Source organism: Rutidosis leptorrhynchoides, chromosome 2 (genome assembly GCF_046630445.1).
Source record: "Rutidosis leptorrhynchoides isolate AG116_Rl617_1_P2 chromosome 2, CSIRO_AGI_Rlap_v1, whole genome shotgun sequence".
NCBI lineage: Eukaryota > Viridiplantae > Streptophyta > Magnoliopsida > Asterales > Asteraceae > Rutidosis > Rutidosis leptorrhynchoides.
Window position 1 is genome coordinate 67,268,397 of NC_092334.1, and position 22,800 is coordinate 67,291,196.

General features: G+C 35.2%; 6 protein-coding genes across 6 annotated transcripts; 5 read left to right on the forward strand and 1 right to left on the reverse strand.

The window, feature by feature from the left end:
• The first annotated feature begins 1,217 nt into the window (after positions 1 to 1,217).
• Positions 1,218 to 5,904, forward strand: LOC139887946 (2-alkenal reductase (NADP(+)-dependent)-like). Its single transcript, XM_071870991.1, has 6 exons — positions 1,218 to 1,457; positions 3,431 to 3,611; positions 4,105 to 4,271; positions 4,663 to 4,745; positions 5,333 to 5,459; positions 5,535 to 5,904. Exons 1-6 carry the CDS (start codon positions 1,218 to 1,220, stop codon positions 5,787 to 5,789), a joined length of 1,053 nt encoding a protein of 350 aa, XP_071727092.1. The 3' UTR covers positions 5,790 to 5,904.
• Positions 5,905 to 6,698: 794 nt separating this feature from the next.
• Positions 6,699 to 7,665, forward strand: LOC139890979 (putative germin-like protein 2-1). The gene is made up of 2 exons (XM_071873914.1): positions 6,699 to 6,810; positions 7,130 to 7,665. Exons 1-2 carry the CDS (start codon positions 6,699 to 6,701, stop codon positions 7,663 to 7,665), a joined length of 648 nt encoding a protein of 215 aa, XP_071730015.1.
• A 1,973-nt stretch (positions 7,666 to 9,638) lies between these two features.
• Positions 9,639 to 10,403, forward strand: LOC139887947 (putative germin-like protein 2-1). Its single transcript, XM_071870992.1, has 2 exons — positions 9,639 to 9,753; positions 9,868 to 10,403. The coding sequence occupies exons 1-2, from the start codon at positions 9,639 to 9,641 to the stop codon at positions 10,401 to 10,403; spliced, it is 651 nt and encodes a 216-aa protein (XP_071727093.1).
• Positions 10,404 to 11,462: 1,059 nt separating this feature from the next.
• On the forward strand, positions 11,463 to 12,390 carry LOC139887948 (putative germin-like protein 2-1). Its single transcript, XM_071870993.1, has 2 exons — positions 11,463 to 11,583; positions 11,843 to 12,390. The coding sequence occupies exons 1-2, from the start codon at positions 11,463 to 11,465 to the stop codon at positions 12,388 to 12,390; spliced, it is 669 nt and encodes a 222-aa protein (XP_071727094.1).
• Positions 12,391 to 13,137: 747 nt separating this feature from the next.
• On the forward strand, positions 13,138 to 14,193 carry LOC139890980 (putative germin-like protein 2-1). The gene is made up of 2 exons (XM_071873915.1): positions 13,138 to 13,255; positions 13,658 to 14,193. The coding sequence occupies exons 1-2, from the start codon at positions 13,141 to 13,143 to the stop codon at positions 14,191 to 14,193; spliced, it is 651 nt and encodes a 216-aa protein (XP_071730016.1). The 5' UTR covers positions 13,138 to 13,140.
• Positions 14,194 to 19,136: 4,943 nt separating this feature from the next.
• Positions 19,137 to 20,296, reverse strand: LOC139890981 (mitogen-activated protein kinase kinase kinase 18-like). Its single transcript, XM_071873916.1, has one exon. The coding sequence runs from the start codon at positions 20,287 to 20,289 to the stop codon at positions 19,240 to 19,242; it is 1,050 nt and encodes a 349-aa protein (XP_071730017.1). The 5' UTR covers positions 20,290 to 20,296; the 3' UTR covers positions 19,137 to 19,239.
• Positions 20,297 to 22,800: the final 2,504 nt, after the last annotated feature.

Below are 22,800 nucleotides of genomic sequence, written 5' to 3' on the forward strand. Positions count from 1 at the left end.
GAAAATAGAAAGGAAATGACGAAATTACCTTTATGTGCAAGCCATGTGACAGTTTTTAACGAGAAAATCAACGATTGTTATTGACAGGGATCACTCACACCTATTTTGTAAACTACGATGGCCAATCACCTAAAAAAAAATTAGGAACCAACTTCATATCTCGCGCTATTTTTACTTTCAACAATAAAATAAAATTATTTCATGATGCATGCGTACGTGGTCCTTCAATTATTTTCACGTTTCTTTTACTTTCTATATATATATATATATATATATATATATATATATATATATATATATATATATATATATATATATATATATATATATAATCCAACCACCACTTACCAAACCACCAATAAGGTTGTATTATTCCACCAATATATATATATATATATAGGTAGGATCAAGAGGGAAGTAACCAATCAGGGGGAAGCGGAGGGAAGCAAATTTTTTTTTTTCGTTTTTTGAAAAAACTTTGTTCACGAACATTATAGATTGGATAAAAATAAGAACATTTAGAAAAGACACTTCGTGATGAATGTTATTATTTTGGCGGGAAAACGCACGAAGAAGTAATATATAACAATTATCATGTTTTTCGAGCGTATGTTGAGGTTTTAGACATTAGGGTTTAGATATTAGGGTTTATAGGGTTTAGATACTAGGGTTTAGATTTAGGGTTTAGATTTAAGATTTAGATTGAGTTTTTAACACGAACGGTTTAGAGTTTAGGGTTTAGGGTTTAGGGTTTGGTGTTTTGGGTTTATTTCATAAACCCAAAACACCAAACCCTAAACCCTAAACCCTAATCCCTAAACTCTAAATCGGGCTAAATTTTACTTCACAAAACATGAAGAAAAAAAACGTTAACATTCTTCACGAACAATATTATCTTGAATGTTATTTTTGTCGATCGTTTTCCCGCCAAAATAATAACATTCATCACGAAGTGTCTTTTCTAAATGTTCTTATTTTCATCCAATCTATAATGTTCCTGAACAAAGTTTTTTCAAAAAACAGAAAAAAAAAATTTGCTTCCATCTGCTTTCCCCCGATTGGTTACTTCCCCATTGATCTGACTATATATATATAATCCAACAACCACTTACCAAACCACCAATAAGGTTGTATTATTCCACCAAACATAAAATACTACTCCACTTTCTTTCCTCATCCTCATTCCTCATTAGTATTAAATTAAAGTGAGAAATAGAATGGCGGTGGCGACGGTGGTGGAAAGCAAAGAATGGTATTTAGCGGCGTACGCACCGGAAAATGTACCAAATTCCGATCATCTAAAGCTACGTACAGTCAATGTTTCTCTACAACATGATTCGATCCCTGATCAACATGTCGTACTTCAAGTACTCCTAATCTCGGTTGATCCATATCTACGATCTATGATCACTGGCCGTGTTGGTGATCTATACATGCCTCCTCATCCACTCAACAAGGTTCTAAGTTATTACTATTTCAGTTTATTTCAGTTTAGTATTATAATAAATAAATAATTAATGATTAATGATGATGTATTTGTATATGTATATGTATACGTAACTAACCGTATAGTAATTAACCAATCCATGAACTAAGAATATGACTTAGCAATCTTAAAGTAGTTCGTTATCGATCAAAAGCTTAAACTTCATCGTACATTCGTACAAAACATCGCTTGTTTTTAATTTGCTAGATTGGTTTTTTTGATGACTTTAGTAGAAAAAGTTATAATATTATACTCCGTAGTAAGGTAACTTAATATTTTGAAAATTATTAGACTTTATGGTATTTTCTGTTAATGAAAGGTATTCATATCCTTTTCGTTACCTTTTTATGATTGTTGATATGGTTTCAATTTACCATTTTGTCATACTGATCCTTTTAATCTACTAAAATGATGATTTGGAATTCACTAGTTTATATATCTCTCAGAATTTCAGGATTTGATTTTCCAAAAGTCAAACCAACTAAATTTGATTTATTTATTTTGTTAATGTATAAAATCAAATGTATATGATCTTGATCGGTTTCTATGCAATATTCGTCCTCTGTTTTTACGAATTTTTTTTGATAAGGGGTATGTATATTAAGCCCATTTGTAGAACAAGTATTTTGTTGTAGGAAGTTTGTAAACAGGATACCAGGACTTTCTAACACCGGTTTATGCCACCTCATTTAAAATAGAACTTTCTGAATATAAACTGATTTATGCTTACATACGTGTAGCTGACACATTCGGCATTTTCTGAAACCCGGTGTTGAAACAAAAAAAAACCCATCGGGTTTCAAAAAAAAAAAATCAAATACTCATGTTGGATTTTTTTTCTTGCATAGCGGCACCTCTATACGCCACATTTTATTCATTCTCACTATTTTGCACCTTTTTGTTAGATCAACGACACAAATGATTTTGTACGGTATGTAGTGAATACTACGTATGTACTATTGGTTTGAAACTAAAATATCTGACACACCAAGCAACTTGAATCTTAAAATAAAATAAAAGTAATAGTAATAGTAATAGTCTTATTCATTTCAACACAACGAAAACATCTGTATGGTCTGTATGTGCTTAGCCTCAAATCCGGGTTACAATATGTGTTAGAAAAAATGGTCAAACTCGAATTTAGAAAAACCATGTTTCAAAAAAGTTGTCCACGTGGCATACCCTGACTTGAAAAGTTTAACTTCATGGTGATATGTTAAAACCCGGACTTGAGAAGAGCGGGTAATTTACACCGTCTCCAAAATAAAAGTGGTCCACATTCCTGTTTTTACACCGTCTCCAACATAAACCATAGCAATGGCTAAATTTATTACTCCGTATTTATTTTCTACAATCAACATTTTATAATTTTGTATTTTATAGATTTACGTTTATATTTATACATATATATGTATTATGCATTGGGGCGAAAGTAGTGTATGCCAGGATGCCCTCAAGTCAATTTCTAATTTTTAGTGCAAAAATTTGGATTTTTTCATTTTGCCTCGGTGAATTCTTTTTTCTTGTCAAGAGTCTTCATATTTTACGCCCAAAGCCATCATATTTTGTTCAAAAACTCTCATATTTTGCTCTAAAGTCTCCATATTTTACCCATAAGTCTTCACATTTTGTCTAAAAAAAGTTGCTACGTTTTTTTTTTAAAAATTCGCCTCCAATAAATAAATTTCTAGTTCCGCCACTGATTATGCATATACATATACAAAACATATGCAATTTTTAGGATTTTTCTAATGACGAACATAAGAGTTGCTATTAAAAATTAATTTAGTGTAAAAAATGATGGTATATATGAAAGTTATTTCTGAAGAGTGGTTAATTTTTCTTAATATAGAAGTGTTTTTTTACATTTCCAAAATTTTTAATGGTGTAATTAGAAAAATCCTTATATTTAAAATTTAATAAATTATTTACGTTGGTTTGCAGGTTATGACAGAATTTGGAATGGGGAGGGTGATACGGTCGAAAAGCAGTGACTTTAGCGAGAGTGATATTGTCATTTACCCATTTTGTCCCGTTGCCGAGTATTGCGTTATACCATCAAATTTTCTTAGAAAGATTGATTCAACGGCCGATATCGCATTACCAAATTACATGAGTGCTCTTGGTATATATTTACCCCTTGTTTATTTAGTATGAATTCTAATTCTATTGAAAAATTATAGGCAATGATAAATATATTAAAAAGAATTATACCCTATTTTTTTACCAGTTGGTCTTACAATTATTTTTAACTAAATCATACTATAGGTTTTTATTTTTTATGTTTTAATAAATACATATAGGACGGAAAATACCTTTTAAAAAAAAAATTTTGAATAATGGAATTATATATATGCAACTCAATTAGACATGGTAAACCCGACTTTCTATTGGCCCTGCACTATCTGGTCTCAAAGTTAATGTGGGGGATAATCGTGTAACGCAGACCTCCATATTATATGGTGTATGTCCTCCTACCACTAAACTATTATCGTAGAGATATGTAACTAAAATAAGTTAGTTATAGGTAGCAAAAACAATTTTTTATATGGCTACACTTTAAACCGCATTTATTCCAACATTTTGTAGTCATAACAATATTGTTGTATGAAAATAAGGGGTACCGGGTTTCACTGCATGGGTGGCGATAGAGGTGATCGGTGACCCTAAACCAGGGTCGAACGTATTCATATCTGCAGCTGCCGGAGGCGTTGGAATGTTTGCAGGGCAATTCGCTAAGCTAAAAGGATGTCGAGTTGTCGGCAGTACAGGTTCTGATGAAAAGGTCAAGTATTATTACCATCACCATTCCCATTACACACGAAAAATATTATAACGTATACCAATACCAATACCAATACCAATACCAATCAATAAATATAATTACGTACTTTTCAATCACAATCAAAGTTTTTACCCTAAACAGGCTAACAAATAAAGAATTATGTGCAAGAATATATGTTTAACAGAGGCCTAAGTATATAATATTATTTTTATAATGTATCAAGTCAGAGAGGAATTGATACATTTTTTGATCATCAGTCACGAAAAACTTTTACTTATTGAAGGCTTTAAATCATTAATAACAAACTTTTGAGTATTGGATCTTTTGATCATGAATATAATCTTACATGTAAAACATCTAACCGTTTAGATGAATCCAATCAAGTATGCAGGTTCAGCTGTTGAAAGATGAATTTGGATTTGATGAGGCATTTAACTACCGCAAAGAGACAGATTTTAATGCCGCATTAACAAAGTAATTCTTCAATTTTACTACTAGTACGTAGCACTAGGCATACGTAACCTGTAATAATTAGGGTTGTCGGACTTGTGACCCGAAAGGGTGTTAGTTTAGTAAGCTCTAATACCATATAAAACAACATATATTGGAGAACTATTGTATTGGTATTGGTGGAATATAGTTGTGATTAATAAGTTAATGGAATATAGGTAAACATATAATGGTTGTTAATGTTTTTTTAGAACGGCAAAGTGACGCACCCTACATAATTTCACACGAATAATGTCCTAAACAGGACTCGAACTCATGACCTCAAGGTAAGAGGGGCTTCTCAATACCGTTAGGCCAAAGGCCCTTTGGTAAAAGGTTGTTACTGTTCAAACTACTCGAGGAATGTGACTATTTAATTATATGTATACGGCCTAATTGGGTTACCCGTGATCTATTTCGACCCTTTTCCCTGGCACTCCAAGATATGCTGCTAGGGAGGTTTGAATCTGAGATCTCTTGTGAGGATATCAGGTCCCAACCAGTAGACATCAAATATATTAAATATGTTGCTGCTAGATTATTGATCTCAGATTTTAACAAACAAAATGCAGGTATTTTCCAAATGGGATCGATTTGTACCTGGACAACGTGGGAGGCGAAATGCTTGAAGCTGTTCTGAATCATGTCAACAAAGGCGCTCGTATCCCCATCAGCGGGATGATGTCTCAATACAACACAGTAAGTTATGTTTACCTGATAATCACTATATAACTTTATGGGTTTAGTTAACTGACGGAATTATTTTGGATGAAGATACCATCGGAGAGAAAAGGGGTGAAGAACTTGCTAAATTTGGTAGGAAAAGAGGTAAAGATGGAGGGGTTTCTTTGTGGATCGTTCTTAGATCGGTTTGGAGAGTTTTTACAGCAAATGGAAACGTATTTGAAAGAAGACAAGATTAAATCGAAGCACGAGATTAATCAAGGGATCGAGAGTTTCTTGGATAGCTTTGTTTCCCTCTTCTCGAGCTCTAACCATGGCAAAGTCATTGTTCAAGTTGCAACATGATCGAAAGTTGAGATTTATGTTTCATGTTTCTGTGTTATTAATATCGACTCTGTTGAATTGAATCATTTCATATTACATGAATTCTTATTGTAATCTTATGTCAGGCTATTTCAATGGATATGATCCATGGGCTCATTTCAGGGAAGTTATATTAAATGATAGGTCCCCAAATTGTGAGCATATCAGTTCAAAAGGAGGTGGCAAGATGAGCGGGTTGGGTCATATTCTGAAATAACCCGTACCAGACTGTCGTTATTTGTAAATGTAACTTACGTGCTTATCATGAAAAGAAAATATTAGTTAAAATAATAATCCGAATTGAACATTCCGATGATACGATATGGGAGATTGTATGTACTAAAATTAGGTTTTGGGAGACTTTTAACCCATTTAGAATTTTTATTGTTATGGTCATAATGATTTTTTTTTAGTTTGTTCGTTTTGTAAGTTTGACCAATTCTTGGTCATTTAGAATTTTTATTATTGAAATCAAATTCAAACTCTGAGAAAATTGAAAATTAAACCAATGAGCAGGCTGATCTTAATGCTATACCCTAAAATGTAAGTTTGACCAATTCTTGGCACCACAATGCCGGCTCACCAATTCAATTAACGGAGTGTTTATCATAGTATTCAATTCATCATAATTTAGTGACAAATGAATCCCATAACGTAGCCAGTGCCTAACGTGTTAGACGGCAATCTTTATATACGACAAAATTTAACTTTAATTTAAGATTTGTATTATTATATTATATATGCATAAGGACACAAAAACATTTACTAATCAATAGAATCATCAACCATGCACACTAGTAGCTCTATATATACGGAGTCACATAACAGTTTGTTTCACCATCAAAAGCATCTCAATTTTTATCTGTCTTTCGCTTCAAAATATTAATCGAGATGTCGAACAAACTCATCATATTGAGCGTTTTAGCTCTATCTTTCGCCTGCCTTGCGTTAGCTGAGCCTACACCCCTTCAAGATTTTTGTGTAGCCGATACTAGCAGCTCAGGTATTGTCATCTTTAAACAATATTACTCATTTATGAATATTTTTTTTAATTGCGTATAACTTTAAAGTATTCAGCACGCAATAGTTGTCGAGATGGCAAGTTTGGCTGTCTAGACAATGTGTCAGAATGGGCGGGTCGGGCTAGGTTGACCACACTCACTTTTTCTGGACAATTCAAATTATTATTCTGTATTTCTTTAAGAAGTAATCTGGTTTAATTACAAAAAAACAATATATACAATGATGATCTAAATATCTAAAACGATAGAAATCAAGAGCTCACAAAATATGTGTTTTAAAATATATAATTCGATGTGCAGTGAAAGTAAATGGTGCAGCATGTAAGAACCCAATGCAAGTTCAAGCAGAGGATTTCAGCTTTAGTGGGCTCCACATTATGGGTAATACATCAAACGCTGTGGGATCAAAGGTGACCCCAGTCTTTGCGACTCAGTTACCAGGGCTAAACACTTTGGGAATCTCAATGGTTCGAATTGACTACGCACCGTGGGGACAAAACCCCCCTCACACTCACCCACGAGCCACTGAGATCCTAACCGTTCTTGAAGGGAGTCTACAAGTTGGATTTGTGACATCTAACCCTGATAACCGTTTCATCACAAAGGTACTCCAAAAGGGTGATGTTTTCGTGTTCCCGGTGGGACTTGTTCATTTTCAACGCAATGTCGGTAATGGATATGCAACTGCTATTGCTGCATTGAGCAGTCAAAATCCAGGTGCTATAACAATTGCTAATGCTGTTTTTGGTGCTAATCCTCCAATTTCAAGTGATATTTTAGCAAGAGCGTTTCAAGTTGATAAGAGTGTGGTGGATGAGCTACAAGCAAAGTTCTAGAGTAACAAGGATGCAAATGACAATATTGTTGCTGATGTTATTTCGTGTGGTTGTTTGATTTCATTTTTTAAGCCTGTCCTGTTCTATTTAAAGTTTTTCTATTAAATTATCATGTAATGTATGTTTGTTTTGTAAGTTATAATTAAATTAAATTATTATTAATTTTGCAAGACAAGCCTCTTACTATATATTTATCCGGAAACATATTAGCACATCAATTAGTTTCTCTACAAATACTCCGTATTTTTTTAGAACTATCACAAGATAGTTTACTGGTTGGCGATCTGATATCCTTACAAAAGATCTCAGGTTAAAACCTCACTAGTTGCATATCTTGTGTGGCTGAGAAACATCAAAAATGATCACGAGATAATTAGTTAGGCCGCGTAAATATGAGTAAAATACTGGTCTCTCGGATAACCTGAACAAGAAAAATCTCATCCCTTTTAACCATAGCGGTGTACTGAAACAAACTCCGAGGACTTTATATCCTGTAAAATCTAGAAAACATGTCATAATGGTGCAGTCTTTTATATCCAACACAAATTTAACATAAAATGATGCAAGATAAATGAATAAAAGGAAAGATATTGGCACGGCTCAATCAAAATCATGAAGCTAATTGATTATTAACTTTGCCTTTAGATTGAGCCGTTTCAATATCTCTCCATATCTCAATACCAGATGTTTGTCTTCTGAGAGCGCGCGAGCGAGAGAAAGAAAGTAGATATTAGATTGATCTTCTAATAAGTCTACTAGTCTGTTCTACATATATGTATCAACATACAAACAACTCTTGCATACAAAAGATAATGTCTGTTGGATGTATGTACCTATATATCTAACTCTTAACTTACTTTTACCAAAAACTGGTCCCACCAATATTTGCCATTGCTTTCAAGGCCAGGAATACTAGTCAGATGATTAGTTTCTGTTATCACTAATCATATTGGGCATTCTCTAAACATAGAGGTACCGTCCTCTTTTACCAAAAAAACATGTGAGATTTTGTCACAATGAAGTAGCTCCACATATAAAATTCAATTATGATTATGTATGTAAAGAATAGGTGCTATATATGACATTTACTGAAAAAAAAATGAAGTATAAACCTTAGTCATAAACGCGTAAGCGTATAAGGTTTTCGGTGGCTACTATTTTTACTCAAATGTTACATAACCGGGTTATCCGTGAGGATTTCGGCCCTTTTCCATGTCCACTCCAAAATATTTATATGCTACTAGTGAGGATTTGAACATGATACCTCTTGCGAAAATATCAAACCCCAATTACAGGCTATCTTGGATGGTTATTTTTTTTTTTGGCATCAGTTGGGATCACTCATGAGGAAATAAACTACCCACGCGTTCATCTCCCGTAGTTGCATAACCCGCCCCAACTACTGCCCTGGAGGAAACCCGGACCAATTCGAGGGCATGGCCGGTAAAACACCCCCCTCCCCCCAACTGCCCCCACACTAAGCGAAAGGCAACGTGAGTGGATATTTCAGGTCAGGGATTGAGTGCAATGTTGCAGCCCAGCGTAGTCGAACTCCTATCTTGGATATGGTTATTATAACGTAATCACATAATCAAGTGCATATAATGTTTAGTATAATTTTGTTAGATGCTAAACATTTCAAGGTCCAAGTCACTAGCAGACAATTTCGTGCTTTTACACATCAGAACTGTGATTGACCAATTCTTGGATCTCAAAAGAACACTAAATACTCAAAAACCGACTGACCACTTCCTTATCAAGACGAATTCTCACAATACGATGTTGATATAATTCTGTATATATTGTGCATAATATGCTTTGGACGGCTATATATAAAAATAATTATATCTAATATTGATGAAGACCCTGTAAAATAAAAACCATGCAGATTGCCTATATATATGGAGCAACAAAGCAGCTATTTTCATCATCCAAAACATTCATCTGTGTTCCTACATAAACAATTAAAAAAGATGTCAAACAAACTCGTCTTGTTGAGCGTTTTAGCACTAACTTTCGTATGCGTTGCCTTAGCTAACAAGCCTGCACCGCTTCAAGATTTTTGTGTAGCTGACTCCAACAGCTCAGGTATAGTAGTATTAGTACTGCCTTATGCAAATTTATTCATTGGTCAAAAACTGTAATCTTTGGTTTTTTGTTTGTTAGTGTAAGGTTTAACTTTTTGATGTGATATTGGTGCAGTGAAAGTAAATGGTGTAACATGTAAAAACCCAATGCAAGTTCAAGCAGAGGATTTCTTCTTCAGTGGGCTCCACCTCAGGGGAAACACATCAAACGCTGTGGGATCAAAGGTGACCCCGGTGTTTGCGACCCAGATACCCGGGCTAAACACTTTAGGCATCTCAATGGTTCGAATTGACTACGCACCATGGGGACTAAACCCTCCTCATACTCACCCACGAGCCACTGAGATCCTAACCGTTCTTGAAGGGACCCTACAAGTTGGATTTGTGACATCTAACCCTGATAACCGTTTTATAACTAAGGTACTACAAAAGGGTGATGTTTTCGTGTTCCCGGTGGGACTTGTTCATTTTCAACAAAATATCGGTAATGGATATGCAGTGGTTATTGCGGCATTGAGCAGTCAAAATCCAGGTGCCATAACGATTGCAAATGCTGTTTTTGGTGCTAATCCCCCAATTCCTAGTGATGTTCTAGCAAGAGCATTTCAAATGGATAAGAGCTTGGTTGATGAGCTACAAGCAAAGCTCTAAAATATTTAATATCTAAATGTGAGAAACTAATTAGTGTTTGTGTGATTGTTTTTCTTCATTTAAAGCTTCCATTTTTTTTTATTTATCTTTGAGAATCTTGATTGTTAAATTCTAATTCTTTGGTCTTCCAGTGAAAAGTTTGTTCCTACTATGACTAATATATTAATTATAAGACCACAGATATTGCAGCGTTTGTTGCCTTGAATCCGCCCACAAACGCCCCACAAACGCCCGGAATGGGGCGTTTGTGGGCGTTTGTGTTGGGGCGTTTGTCTTTGAAGCACGGGCAGATTTCTGTGCGTTTGTGATTTTTTTTTTTTTTTTAATTTTTTTCTACCTTTTTCTCCACTTTTTAACCCAACCTCCAATCATATTTTGACACATCACCCACAAACGCCCTTACAAAAGCCCCCCATTACAACTCACCCCAAAATGTCATGGCCTAGTCACAGTTTTTCCCCAAAAAGTGCAACTCTATCACTCCACGTCACAGTCACCATTATCTATAGTCTAAGTAATTGAATTATTATAATCTTGATCTCATTTGAAACTCTGCAAACATTTTTCTGTTTGGTTATGAGTGATTATAAAAAAATTTAAAGGTGAGACAAAATAAGAATAAGCTGTATTTTCTGCAGTTCTAAAAATGTTGTTGTACTATAATTATTAGCTAAAGAAACAAAGCAAATAGTAAGAAAAAAGGTGTATACAACATTATAGGAGACATCATAAGCATACTTTAAAAGGTTGATCCCACCACTTCTTTATTTAGTAGTAAATAATAGTATATAGTAGCATGTGTATATACATACATGTTTATGAATCATGAACCTGAAATGAACTACAAACAATTCTTGAGTCTTTTCAAGATTTTAATAAGATAATGAAGTCATCAAAGTAAACTAAACAAGGCTTAACCACCAAGATCCAAAATCTTTTGCATGATCTTTCTTCTTTACTTACTATATATAAATAATACTTCATAGTTCATATAGACTTTCATGTTCATCCCAAACAGTAATATTTTTTTTCCAATTCTTATCACTAATCTTCAAATCCATGGCAACACCTTTAGTTTTCTTCATTTTGTTAGCAACATTTAGTCTCTTGATCATGTACGTATTTTCATACGAGGCCGCACCCCTACAAGATTTTTGTGTAGCAGATCCAAGCAATTTAGGTTATGCCCTTTCTATAATATATTAGCAATTTAAGGGGTGTTCGGGATTATATTTAAATGTTTATTCAACAGTTTCAGCTGCCCCCAATTTATATGTTAAAGTTCGACATCTTAAGCTTTTAAATTTTTTTTTTTCTTTTAAATTTTTAAAGTTTTTTGCACTTGTTAAAGAAACTTTCTGGATCCGCCACTGATCCTAGACACCCCTTAGTATCCACCCATATCATGTTTTAAATATTGTAACTTGTTTTCTGTGCAGTTAGACTCAACGGTTTGTCTTGCAAGAATCCTATGTTTGTGCAAGCTGAGGATTTCTACTATAGCGGGCTCCACATTGCAGCCGACACACGAAATTCATACGGATATAGAATCACCCCTGTATCCGTATATCAGATACCGGGACTAAACACGTTAGGGATCTCGATGATACGCATTGATTACGCACAATGGGGATCTAACCCACCACACACGCACCCACGAGCCACTGAGATCCTAACCGTTCTTGAAGGGACTCTACAAGTCGGATTCATTACTTCGGACCCACAAAATCGACTTATTACTAAAGTTCTTCAACGTGGTGATGTGTTTGTGTTCCCAGTTGGACTTGTTCATTTTCAAAGAAATTTGGGTCATTCGAATGCAAGTGCGATAGCTGCGTTGAGCAGTCAAAATCCAGGTGTCATTAGCATCACAAACTCGATATTTGGGTCTACTCCGCCAATTTCTACTGACTTTTTGGCCCAAGCGTTTCATGTTGATAACAAAACAGTGAACCGACTACAAATGATGTCGTCAGTACATGATTAGAAGTAGTTAGTAGTTGTTTTTGTGTGTTTGTTTATCCAGATTAGTAAAAGGAATCCAGGTGTAGCAGATACTAACCCCGTCATCTAATAATTATGAATACGAACTTTAAAAGAAATAGCAAAAATAATTAAGGACTCGACATCATAGAACTGCATTTCAACTTTTTTGATGATTTTTTCTTAATTTTTTAAATTAATCGACTTTTCTATTCTGTTCTTTCACTGTTTATATATACTCCAGAAAGTAACTTAGTCATTAGTCAACCAAAGAATAGTTAACAAGGTAAGTTATATGAATAGATTTAAGTAAGATATTTATGACTTATAAATACAAATACAGAACAATATCTGAAAAGGCATGATTGATCAAGTTATATGAAGCATTTTAAGAAATGAGGACATTAACAGCTTTAAGATTCAAAGGCCAAGTTTAACTGAAATGTAGCAACAATAATAATACACTGTCTAATAAAGTAGAGATAGTAAAAATAATGGTCCTTTTTAGGGAGTCATCATCATTTGGATCATATGATTTGTGGGTAGAGCATGCTTGACCATTAATGAGAGTGTTACTTAAAATTACGTCCCGAAAGAATCCAAGAACGGACCATTGCTTAACATCTATCATGAAAGTTTCATGTTTTCAGGACAGCAATGTATCAAACATGCTCCTTATATATATGGTTATGGCTAAACAACCAGTTTCTAAGTATTCATCCAAAAATATTAACTAGAATAACAGATTTTGGTTATGGCAAAACAGGTAGTCCATTTTTGTTTCTTAGCTTCGGCTTTATTTTGTTTAGCCTCTGCCTTTGAACCCAAACCACTACAAGATTATTGTGTTGCTGATCCAACTAGCCCAGGTTTGTAATTATATTGCATGCTATTAGGGGTGAATTTAGCTACCCGTGGAGTAACAGGACACCACTAGTTTATAATTTTAATGAAAAAAATACTCTTTAAGTATAGGACACCATTTAATTTAACTACACAATTCCATATATTTTTCAAATCTATAGGTTTTTCTTTAAATTACTCCTATTTTTAGGACACTACTAAATTACCTACCTGGGTTACTTATATTTTTCGAATGTGTAGTTTTTTAAAGGTAAACAACAACTATAATAGTATTCAAATATAATTATACTGGGAAAAAAACTCGGAACCCCGTTGAGTTCTGATCCTGGATTCGCCAGTGCATGCTTTTCAAGGTTTTGTTGCTATTGTCTTTAATAATATTTTTTATTTTTATTTCTTAATTTCAGTTTATGTAAATGGCATGGTGTGCAAGGATCCTGAAGTAGTTCAAGCCAATGATTTCTACTATAGTGGCCTACACCTTATGGGCAACACTTCAAATCCTTTTGGATCAAAGGTTACACCAGTGACTGTAGCCCAACTACCCGGGCTCAACACATTAGGCATCTCAATGGTGCGCATTGACTACGCCCCATGGGGTATTAACCCACCTCACACGCATCCACGAGCTACTGAGATCATGACCGTTTTAGAAGGCTCACTTGAGGTTGGATTTGTCACCTCGTATCCAGAGAACCGTTTGATCACAAAAGTACTATACAAAGGCGACGTGTTTGTGTTCCCAGTAGGACTAGTACACTTCCAACGTAACGTTGGAAACACATGTGCGGTGGTTATTGGTGCGTTAAGTAGTCAGAACCCTGGTGCTATTTCAATTGGAAACGCTGTTTTTGGATCAAATCCAAAGATTTCAAGTGACTTTTTAGCTAAGGCGTTTCAGGTGGATACGAAATTGGTGGATCAGTTAAAGGCGAAGTTCTAGATTAACGAAAAAGTTGATGACGCGCGCCTAAAGAAGCGGGTGTACAGAACATGTTTGCATTTGTTTTCTTACATTTCATTTATATGTGTGAACTTGTGTGAATGCTGATGTTTGGATTGTTCATGTTTGGTTTATGATGGGTATAATTTTTTTGGTAAACATTCATGTTAACTTGGTGAATTTGTGTCTAATGTTTCATAAAACTGTAGATTTATTAGATAGGTTACATGATCAGGGAACTTGCGGGCATTATTCTACGGTTCTCCCCATGTACTTTGTGTTATGGGATAGGGAGAGGTCATGGGTTCGATCCTTAGGGATGACATGATTTTCTTTAAATCAATTGAACACCAATAATGGTGGTATATATTGACCCTATAGGGAGGTTTTACCGGATTCGTTCACGGACCCCTACCCGGAACCACTTGATGTGTTCCCGGGTACCGTCGATCGAGTTCGGATTTCCGCCCGAACGTGCGTGTTACGTGCAAATGATGAAGGCCGTTGAAAGAAATGATCTACTGATGCCAAAAAAATCGCCGTTCAAAAAAAAAAGGGTTACATGATCAGAGAAAGTTATTTACATTTTCTGCTATGAGATATAACCAAAAACCGATTGTGATCTGAGGCTAAAAATCTACGAAACTTAGTATCCGCAGATTTTAATCGGATAAAGTTTCAGTAGTGGGCCTTTGTAGGAGGCTAGGAGCAATGATCCGTTAGGCCCAAGACCCAACAAAACTCCTTTTAATCGGTGAAATTGGTCAAAATACCTCATTTTCAAAAGTCTTTAAGAAGATGCTCTCAAAAAATGAAAATTGCAAGAAATACACCTTATCCACGCATCATGCACCACGCATCATGCGTGTATCTTGGTGTGTGATGCGTGGTTACGAGAAAAATGACCGAAACAGACACTTTTACTCGCGAACAAGCACCACGCACCACACACCGTGCGTGGTGCATAGTGCTTGGTGGTAGACTACATACTCTACCAAACATTAAAGAGGAGTTGGTTGATCACTTTGATATAATGGTCGTCTACATAGTCTACCAAACATCAAAAAGGAGTTGGTCTATCACTTCAATAAGATGGTCAACTACATGTCGAAGTTAGTAGGGTACACTATCACTAATTACCTTATTTTGGAACTATATATACGAATATCCTATCCTTTAGTACCTTTTTCGTGAATTGTTACAATTCACAACCGGTTCCATCAAGACATAAATTGATCACCGGACGCATGTACCAAGTATCACTGTCATTAGTCAAGCAACATGTCATGCTCTAAAAACCGTAAGTCTAACAATTTCCTAAATTGTCTCACACTAACAGTCCATCCTTTTCAAAAAGGAGTTAACTTCAAAAAGTAACTAAGTAGAAATAATACTTCCTATAATGTTAGACTACATAGTCTATCAAACATTAGAGAGGAGTTGGTCGACCACTTTAATAAAATGGTAGGATCACCATATTACAGTGTTCTACTATGTAGTCGACCATCTTATTGAAGTGGTCGACCAAATCCTCTTTAATGTTTGGTAGACTATATAGTCCCATCATATTGAAATGGTCGACCAACACCTCTTTATTGTTTAGTAGACTATGTAGTCTACCATCATATTGAAGTGGTCGACTAACTTCCTCTTAATGTTTAGTAAACTATGAAGTCTACCATCATATTGAAGTGGTCGACCAACTCCCTTTTAATGTTTGGTCGACTAGATGAGGAAATGTTGTAGTCGACCACCTAATACCCGTGGTTTACAAAAATGATGTTCGAACCAATGTTGTATATTTCTAATTAACGGAAAAAAAAACTGTCTATTGTTTAAACATTTTAAAAATAGTGTATATTTATCAATTTAAAAAAAAAAAAAAAAAACTTGATAAAAAGAACTTCATGTATTATGTTTCTTGTGTTGGGAAGTTATCTTACATCGGTCATGGACAAAAACAAATGTATGCATATAAGTCTAAGGGGAAGTCCCTATATCACCAATTGGTTTTAGAAAAGGATGAACTCTTGAACTTATATGTTGTACATGTTGTTAGACTATACAAATTATCAATTCTGTCATGGTATCAGAGCTTAGGTGAGCGGTTTTACAAAGAGATCGACTCAGGCCCCTATGTGTGTGCCGTCATCTCTACAGCGAGTCCGAGTCAGGCCCCCATGTGCGTGCCACCGTCGCTACAACCGTTCCACGCCTCGATGTGAGAGGGCGTGTTGGGAAGTTATCCCACATCGGTCATGGACAAAAACAAATGTATCCATATAAGTCTAAGGGGAAGTCCCTCTATCACCAATTAGTTTTAGAAAATGATGAACTCTTGAACTTATATGTTACTATGATACCAAGATTTGAACTTCCCCGAACATTTCTTGGAGGTGGGCCTCATTATTTGACCGTTTGGGTATATTTTTTTAAAAAAAAATCAATGTTTTTTTGCAATGGATCTCTTGCTATGTGTTTATTATTATTATTATTATTATTATTATTATTATTATTATTATTATTATTATTATTATTTTACAAAAAATTTTAATGAGAGTCTTTAGAGCTGTCTTTAAAAAATAAATTATACAAAAAGTAATAGTACATTTGGTGGGTTAGTGGTAGTTATTTTCAGAATGTGAACGGTTACTTGAAATATACAAAAAATTAAAGCTTGTCCAAATTTTTTATTGACAACCTTTAGAGTTGTCATTAAAAAAATCTTTTTTTTTAATCTTTTATTTATATTTATATTTATACCCTATATATACAAATCTAAACTACAATATCAAACGCCGCATTTTACACCACAAAACAACCTCACCTTTTTTTTTCTACACATAAAAAATATTAATATGGAAGGTGAAGACGAGCATGACTCCCGAATTACTTACCCGAGGTTAAATCAGTAAATCTTAATGATTACTCTCTTAAACCTAGTAAATTTGGAGGATGATAAAGAAGAAGAAGAAGAACCTGAGAGTTATAGGAAGCTGAAGATTTCACGGAGGCATTTAAATAAAGATCGTAAGAAAACACCCGAATGATTATGGAATGACTATTTTTTCGAGCGAACAGTTTTTTGGTGGATTACTTTAGAAGGCGATACTGAATGAGTAAACCTCATTTTTTCGAATATATAGCGGTATATTATCTTACTCTCATGAAACAATTCCTTCATATTTTTGTTTTTTTTTCATCGATGACGTGATGTTACCGGTAAACCGGCTTTTCATATTTATAAAAAATGCACATGTAATATATGAACCATCACTAATAGCCCAAGTGGTTGGGGTCCTGAGTTCCTTGCAAGAGGTCTCAGGTTCGAATCCTATCTAGGTTGAATATTTAGTGGTGGCCAGAGATGAGTTGGAAACAGCCAGAGAGAAATCTTGTTAGGCTGCGTACATCGGAGTATAGGGTCGGATTACTCGTCTTCCCGGGTAGCCCGAACAAGGAAAACCTTCCGCCTTTTATGTGCTATACGCCAATTTGACATGTGAATGTGCACTCGAACTTTTGATGAATATTTAGATATGAGTCAACAAACGTCATATGATTACAACAACAACAACAACAACAACAACAACAAAACCCAATACCACATGAGTGGTGTATGAGGGATGTGAGATGTAGACAATATTTCCCCTATCTGAGAATAAAAAAAAGTCATTTCTCCACTCATAGTGAAAACACTCTCAAAAGTAGAGAAAGTCATCCCTCTCTCTATTCGATGGATAAAGAGATTGCTTCCAAGTGGACCTCCGGCCAGTAAATAGGAAACTTTTTTTAAAAAATAGTAAAATAAAATTGAGACGCCATGAAAATGGAAGAATCAAATTTTCATGGATTTTAAATCCTGTCTGGAATTCAATTTAGGCTCTAAATAGCAGTCAAGACGCCAATAAATCGACGCTTGTTGTTGACTCAAAAATAGAGCCAAACAAACGTCATATAATTGTTTGGATAATTTTTGTAAATGTTTTTTTTTATCTATTATCAAACCGTGTATTCAGGGCGGATCTTAGTGTATCCATAATGGGTACCTGCCTGGATTTGAAAAAAAAAAATTACACTAAATTCTTTTTTATACTAAAAAGTACGGTTTTTTTTAGTTCTTACCTTCCTATCATTGATTTTATCCCTTATGAAGTCGGTTCAAGTTCTTCCGGTCCGCATATTTGCAAAAATCACACTATTGTGATATCCAGCGTTTGTATCATGCACATGCTGAGTTGAATGGTTTCGTGAATGTTAGGTATCATCTATTGTATGTATTGGTCATTGAAAAATTGTCCGGTGGTGTAAAAAGGGCTATGAAGTGATCTTTGACAAACGAACTATAATGTTTTGAAGCTGTCACATCATATGATACCTGAATTTAGAAATTTTGCACACTTACTTTCGTCCAACCGGTTTTGGTCATTGGGCCTGACCAATAGTATTGTTATCTGGTTACCGGCCCATATATATTTTAGTGGTACCGGCCCACTATAATAGTACAGAAAGGACAAATATGTGGACATGTGTCAACATTGGGATGACCAAAATAACTGTCCTAATCTTTTGGTACGGGGTTTGTTAAAATATCTGTTTGATATTTAAAAAGATTTTGACAACTGAATTGCGTTTCATGGTTTGGTAGACCATTTTGGGTAGACCTACCAAATTTTTTTTTTTTTTTTTTTTTTTTTTTTTTTTTTTCCCGGCAAACAAGAACTTATATCAATTTTCAACCAACATACAAAATAAATGATATGTAATTTTGACCAGTTTCACTTTAGAGTCTTGACCCATAACATGAATGATATGTAAAATTGCAAAATAAATAGTTACATTACTGTGTCTTAAATCTGTTTCTGAAAATTAGTTAGTGCTAATTGCCAATTGTTAAAAAAATCTAAGAAAAGATATTCAAACCACAACTTAAACTCCCATAATCATACATTCATATACACCAAAATGGATCAAAATAGAAATCCAAATATCTATCCCCCTACTTTCTAGAACACTTTAAATCCAATGATTATATGCACAAACAACTCACCACCATTCATCTCCTGCCACCGCCCCACTACTTCCATTGCTTCTGATTGTCACCCAATTGATCTCTTCCTCAATTTTCGATTTACACTTTCCCTTTTTTGAGTTGCCCACCAACTGTTCGACCCTTTGTCTCAAAGAGTATGATGAACTTGTTGGCTGAATCAAATCACTACCCACTAATGGTGATTCGTTAATGGCCTCCCAAACATCTTGATCAAGTACACTTGTGGGTGAACATGTCCACAATTCTTCATCAATATTTTCATTTATTTGACTGTTGCATTGTTCGAGAAACGGGTGTTTTAGAAGCTCGCTGGCATCCCACCTTTGATCCGGATCCTGGATCAAACATTTGCTTATAAAATCCTTCGCTTTATGCGATAACATACACGGGATATCTGGTAATTCACCCAAAAATCCAATCTTATATAGAATCGATACGGGATCATTTATATCTGACCAAACTGAACCACTGGTCGCCATTTCAATTACAACGCACCCAAGTGCCCATATATCGGCAGCAAAACCTTGTTTTTCGCCTCGTGCAACTTCGGGTGCCATGAACATTGGTGTCCCCCGAAGTGGCACATTTTCACTAGCCCATTTAGCACAACCAAAATCGGCGATTTTTACACCACTTTTACCAACTAATAGATTCGCTCCTTTAATATCACAATGTACTATGCCTAATAAATGAAGGTATTCCAAACCTTGAATAATTTGCCTAGTGTAGTTTGATATCTCCAACTCGTTAAATCGACCATAGTTTTGGTCGCCTATAGCGTTAATAACGGTACCATTGGGCATGTACTCCATAATAAGGTTGTACATGAACTTATTATTTTCATTTGTAATGTTACACCCTTTGTAACTTACAACATAAGGACTATCTAAAATGGACAAAAATTGTTGTTCTCTTTGCAAAGTTTCCGACTTTGATAAGACAACGGATTTGACTGCAGAAACGTCTCCGGTGGTGGTGGAAATGGCGGCGGACACGGTGGCAGTCGCACCGCGGCCAAGAACTTGGCCTCTTGTCCACCCCATTGTTGATTTTTTTTAGGTGATTTTTTGAATGAATATGAGGGAATTGATTTTGATTGTGGGGTTATATGAGGTTTAAATAAGGTGTCAAAAGATTGCTTTGTGAGTTCTCTTGTTAAAAAAGGTGTATGTAGCTGCTAGTTATTTGGTTGGGTGGGAAGTCCGTATAGGTGGCCAATCTTTCTCTTAGTTGTAGAGCTGTTTATTAGTCCACGTGGCAGAATTTGGGCAGGTTTTAGGCAGACCAAAAGGGTGTTTGCCACGTGTAAGCATTTAGGTCCAGGGTGTGTGTGTAAAGGTAAATTACAGTCCATACTCGATATAACTTATGGGTAGATACCAAGATACTTTGGAACATGTATAGATGGGTCAATTTTATGCCAAAAAATTTATGTTTCTTCTATTATTAACTAACTTTTGTTTTTTTGATCATGTTTATGTGGTCAATAAACCATGTTATAAAAGCAAAGTTGTTAAATGGGCTAATGGATGAAATTTTCCATGTTCAAGGTACCTAAGAGATGACATATGTTTACTAACCAGCGGTGTAATCAAATTATCTCGTGATCGTTTCCGACATATTTCTTGACCACCTCAAGATATACTAGTAGTACTATTTGATTTTGAGAGCTCTTGTCAGGATATCGGTTTTATCCCATCTTATTATTTTTGTTAAAATATTGTGTATACAAGATTACAAGTTACAAGTATCAATTATAACAAGAGGTCATTACCTTTTACCTTTATAAACTAAAGTAAACATATAAATGGAAAAAGTAAAGACTGAATTTGCTTCAAGTATAAAACAGAAAAGGGCACCACCAGATATAAACTTTTGAGTGACATATAATCGAGTAAAATTGTTAGTATTCGTGCAAAGTCTTATCTCTTTATTAGTAAAATATATTAGGTTTGATTTAAAGTTATGATTTGGTATGGTATACGTTTCTCAATTGAATTTGAATCATTCACCATACTTTGGCTTCATTTGTTGTTAACTTGCAAGTGAAGTGTTAGTTTAGTAACATTTGAAGTTTCAAATCATTTAGTTACTAAATTATCTTTCATGGTGGTTATTACTTCCAAATCAAGACTTCTTTAATTATTAAAAGGATAGACCCCCAACTAAATAAAATTATGGATGTGAATGTTTCAAAGTTTTGTCAACTCTAACTGCTAAAGAATAGTCATTTTTCGTCGTTAATTGAGGTCCTTACGATAACTTTAATGTTCGATACAATTAGATGGTAACACGATAAGTTAATTTAATGATCTTTGAGTTTCATTTGTATGTTTGGTCTCATTTCGCATTGTATTATTAGTGGAATAGATGGTGTTAATCAATGTTGTAAAATATTGTCAAAATTGTATTTATTGAGATTGAGATGTCATATATAGGATAGCCAAGGATAGCCAAAGCTAGGGAGCGAAGAAGCAGGGACTTAGGTAACATCAAATATATCAAGGATGTAGCGGGTCAAAGTATAGTAAGAGAAGATCTTATTAGGAAAAGATGGGAAGATTATTTTGCATCTCTTTTCGGTAGGGGAAGACCAGAGCGGAACGGTGAATCCCACGAGGTTCGGGAGTTTCAAAACAACTGTTTCTGCACGATGATTAACGAGGAGGAAGTTAGATTGGCCCTACGAAAGATGGGGAGAAACAAAGCAGTAGGACCGGATCAAATTCCGATTGAGACGTGGAAGTGCCTAGGAGGCGATGGGGTTAGATTGTTGACAAACCTTTTCAACACGACGTTTAGAAGCGCAAATATGCCTATGGAATGGAGACTCAGTGAGGTTATTCCTATTTACAAGAACAAGGGAGATGCGCAAATATGTAGTAATTATAGAGGCATAAAGTTACTTAGTCATACTATGAAGCTTTGGGAAAGAGTGATGGAGACGAGGCTCCGACGCGAAACAAAGGTTTCAGAGAACCAATTCGGTTTCATGCCAGGTCGCTCGTCGATGGAAGCGATTCACATAGTTAGAAGCCTTATGGAGAAGTGTAGGGAAAAACAAAAGAACCTACACATGGCATTCTTAGACTTGGAAAAAGCTTATGATTGTGTCCCGCGTGAGCTGATTTGGAAGACGCTTAATGTTAGGGGTGTCCCAAGTAGATATATAAGATCTATTAGAGATATGTACGAGGGGGCGAAGACTCGTGTACGCACGGCGGTAGGAAACACAGAGTTTTTCCCTGTTGAGGTAGGTCTACATCAAGGATCTGCCCTTAGCCCTTATCTTTTTGCTTTGATCCTAGACGAGTTGACTCATAGGATACAAGACAACATCCCATGGTGCCTGATTTTCGCCGACGATATTGTATTAGTTTCGGATTCCCAGGATGAGCTTAACAGAAGGCTTGAGCAATGGAGGATCGTCTTAGAATCAAATGGCCTACGGATTAGCAGACTTAAATCGGAGTACCTTAGATGTGATTTCAAGAAGAGTGAAGAGGAACACGACGATATAGTGGATATCCGAATTGGGGATCAGATTTTACCCC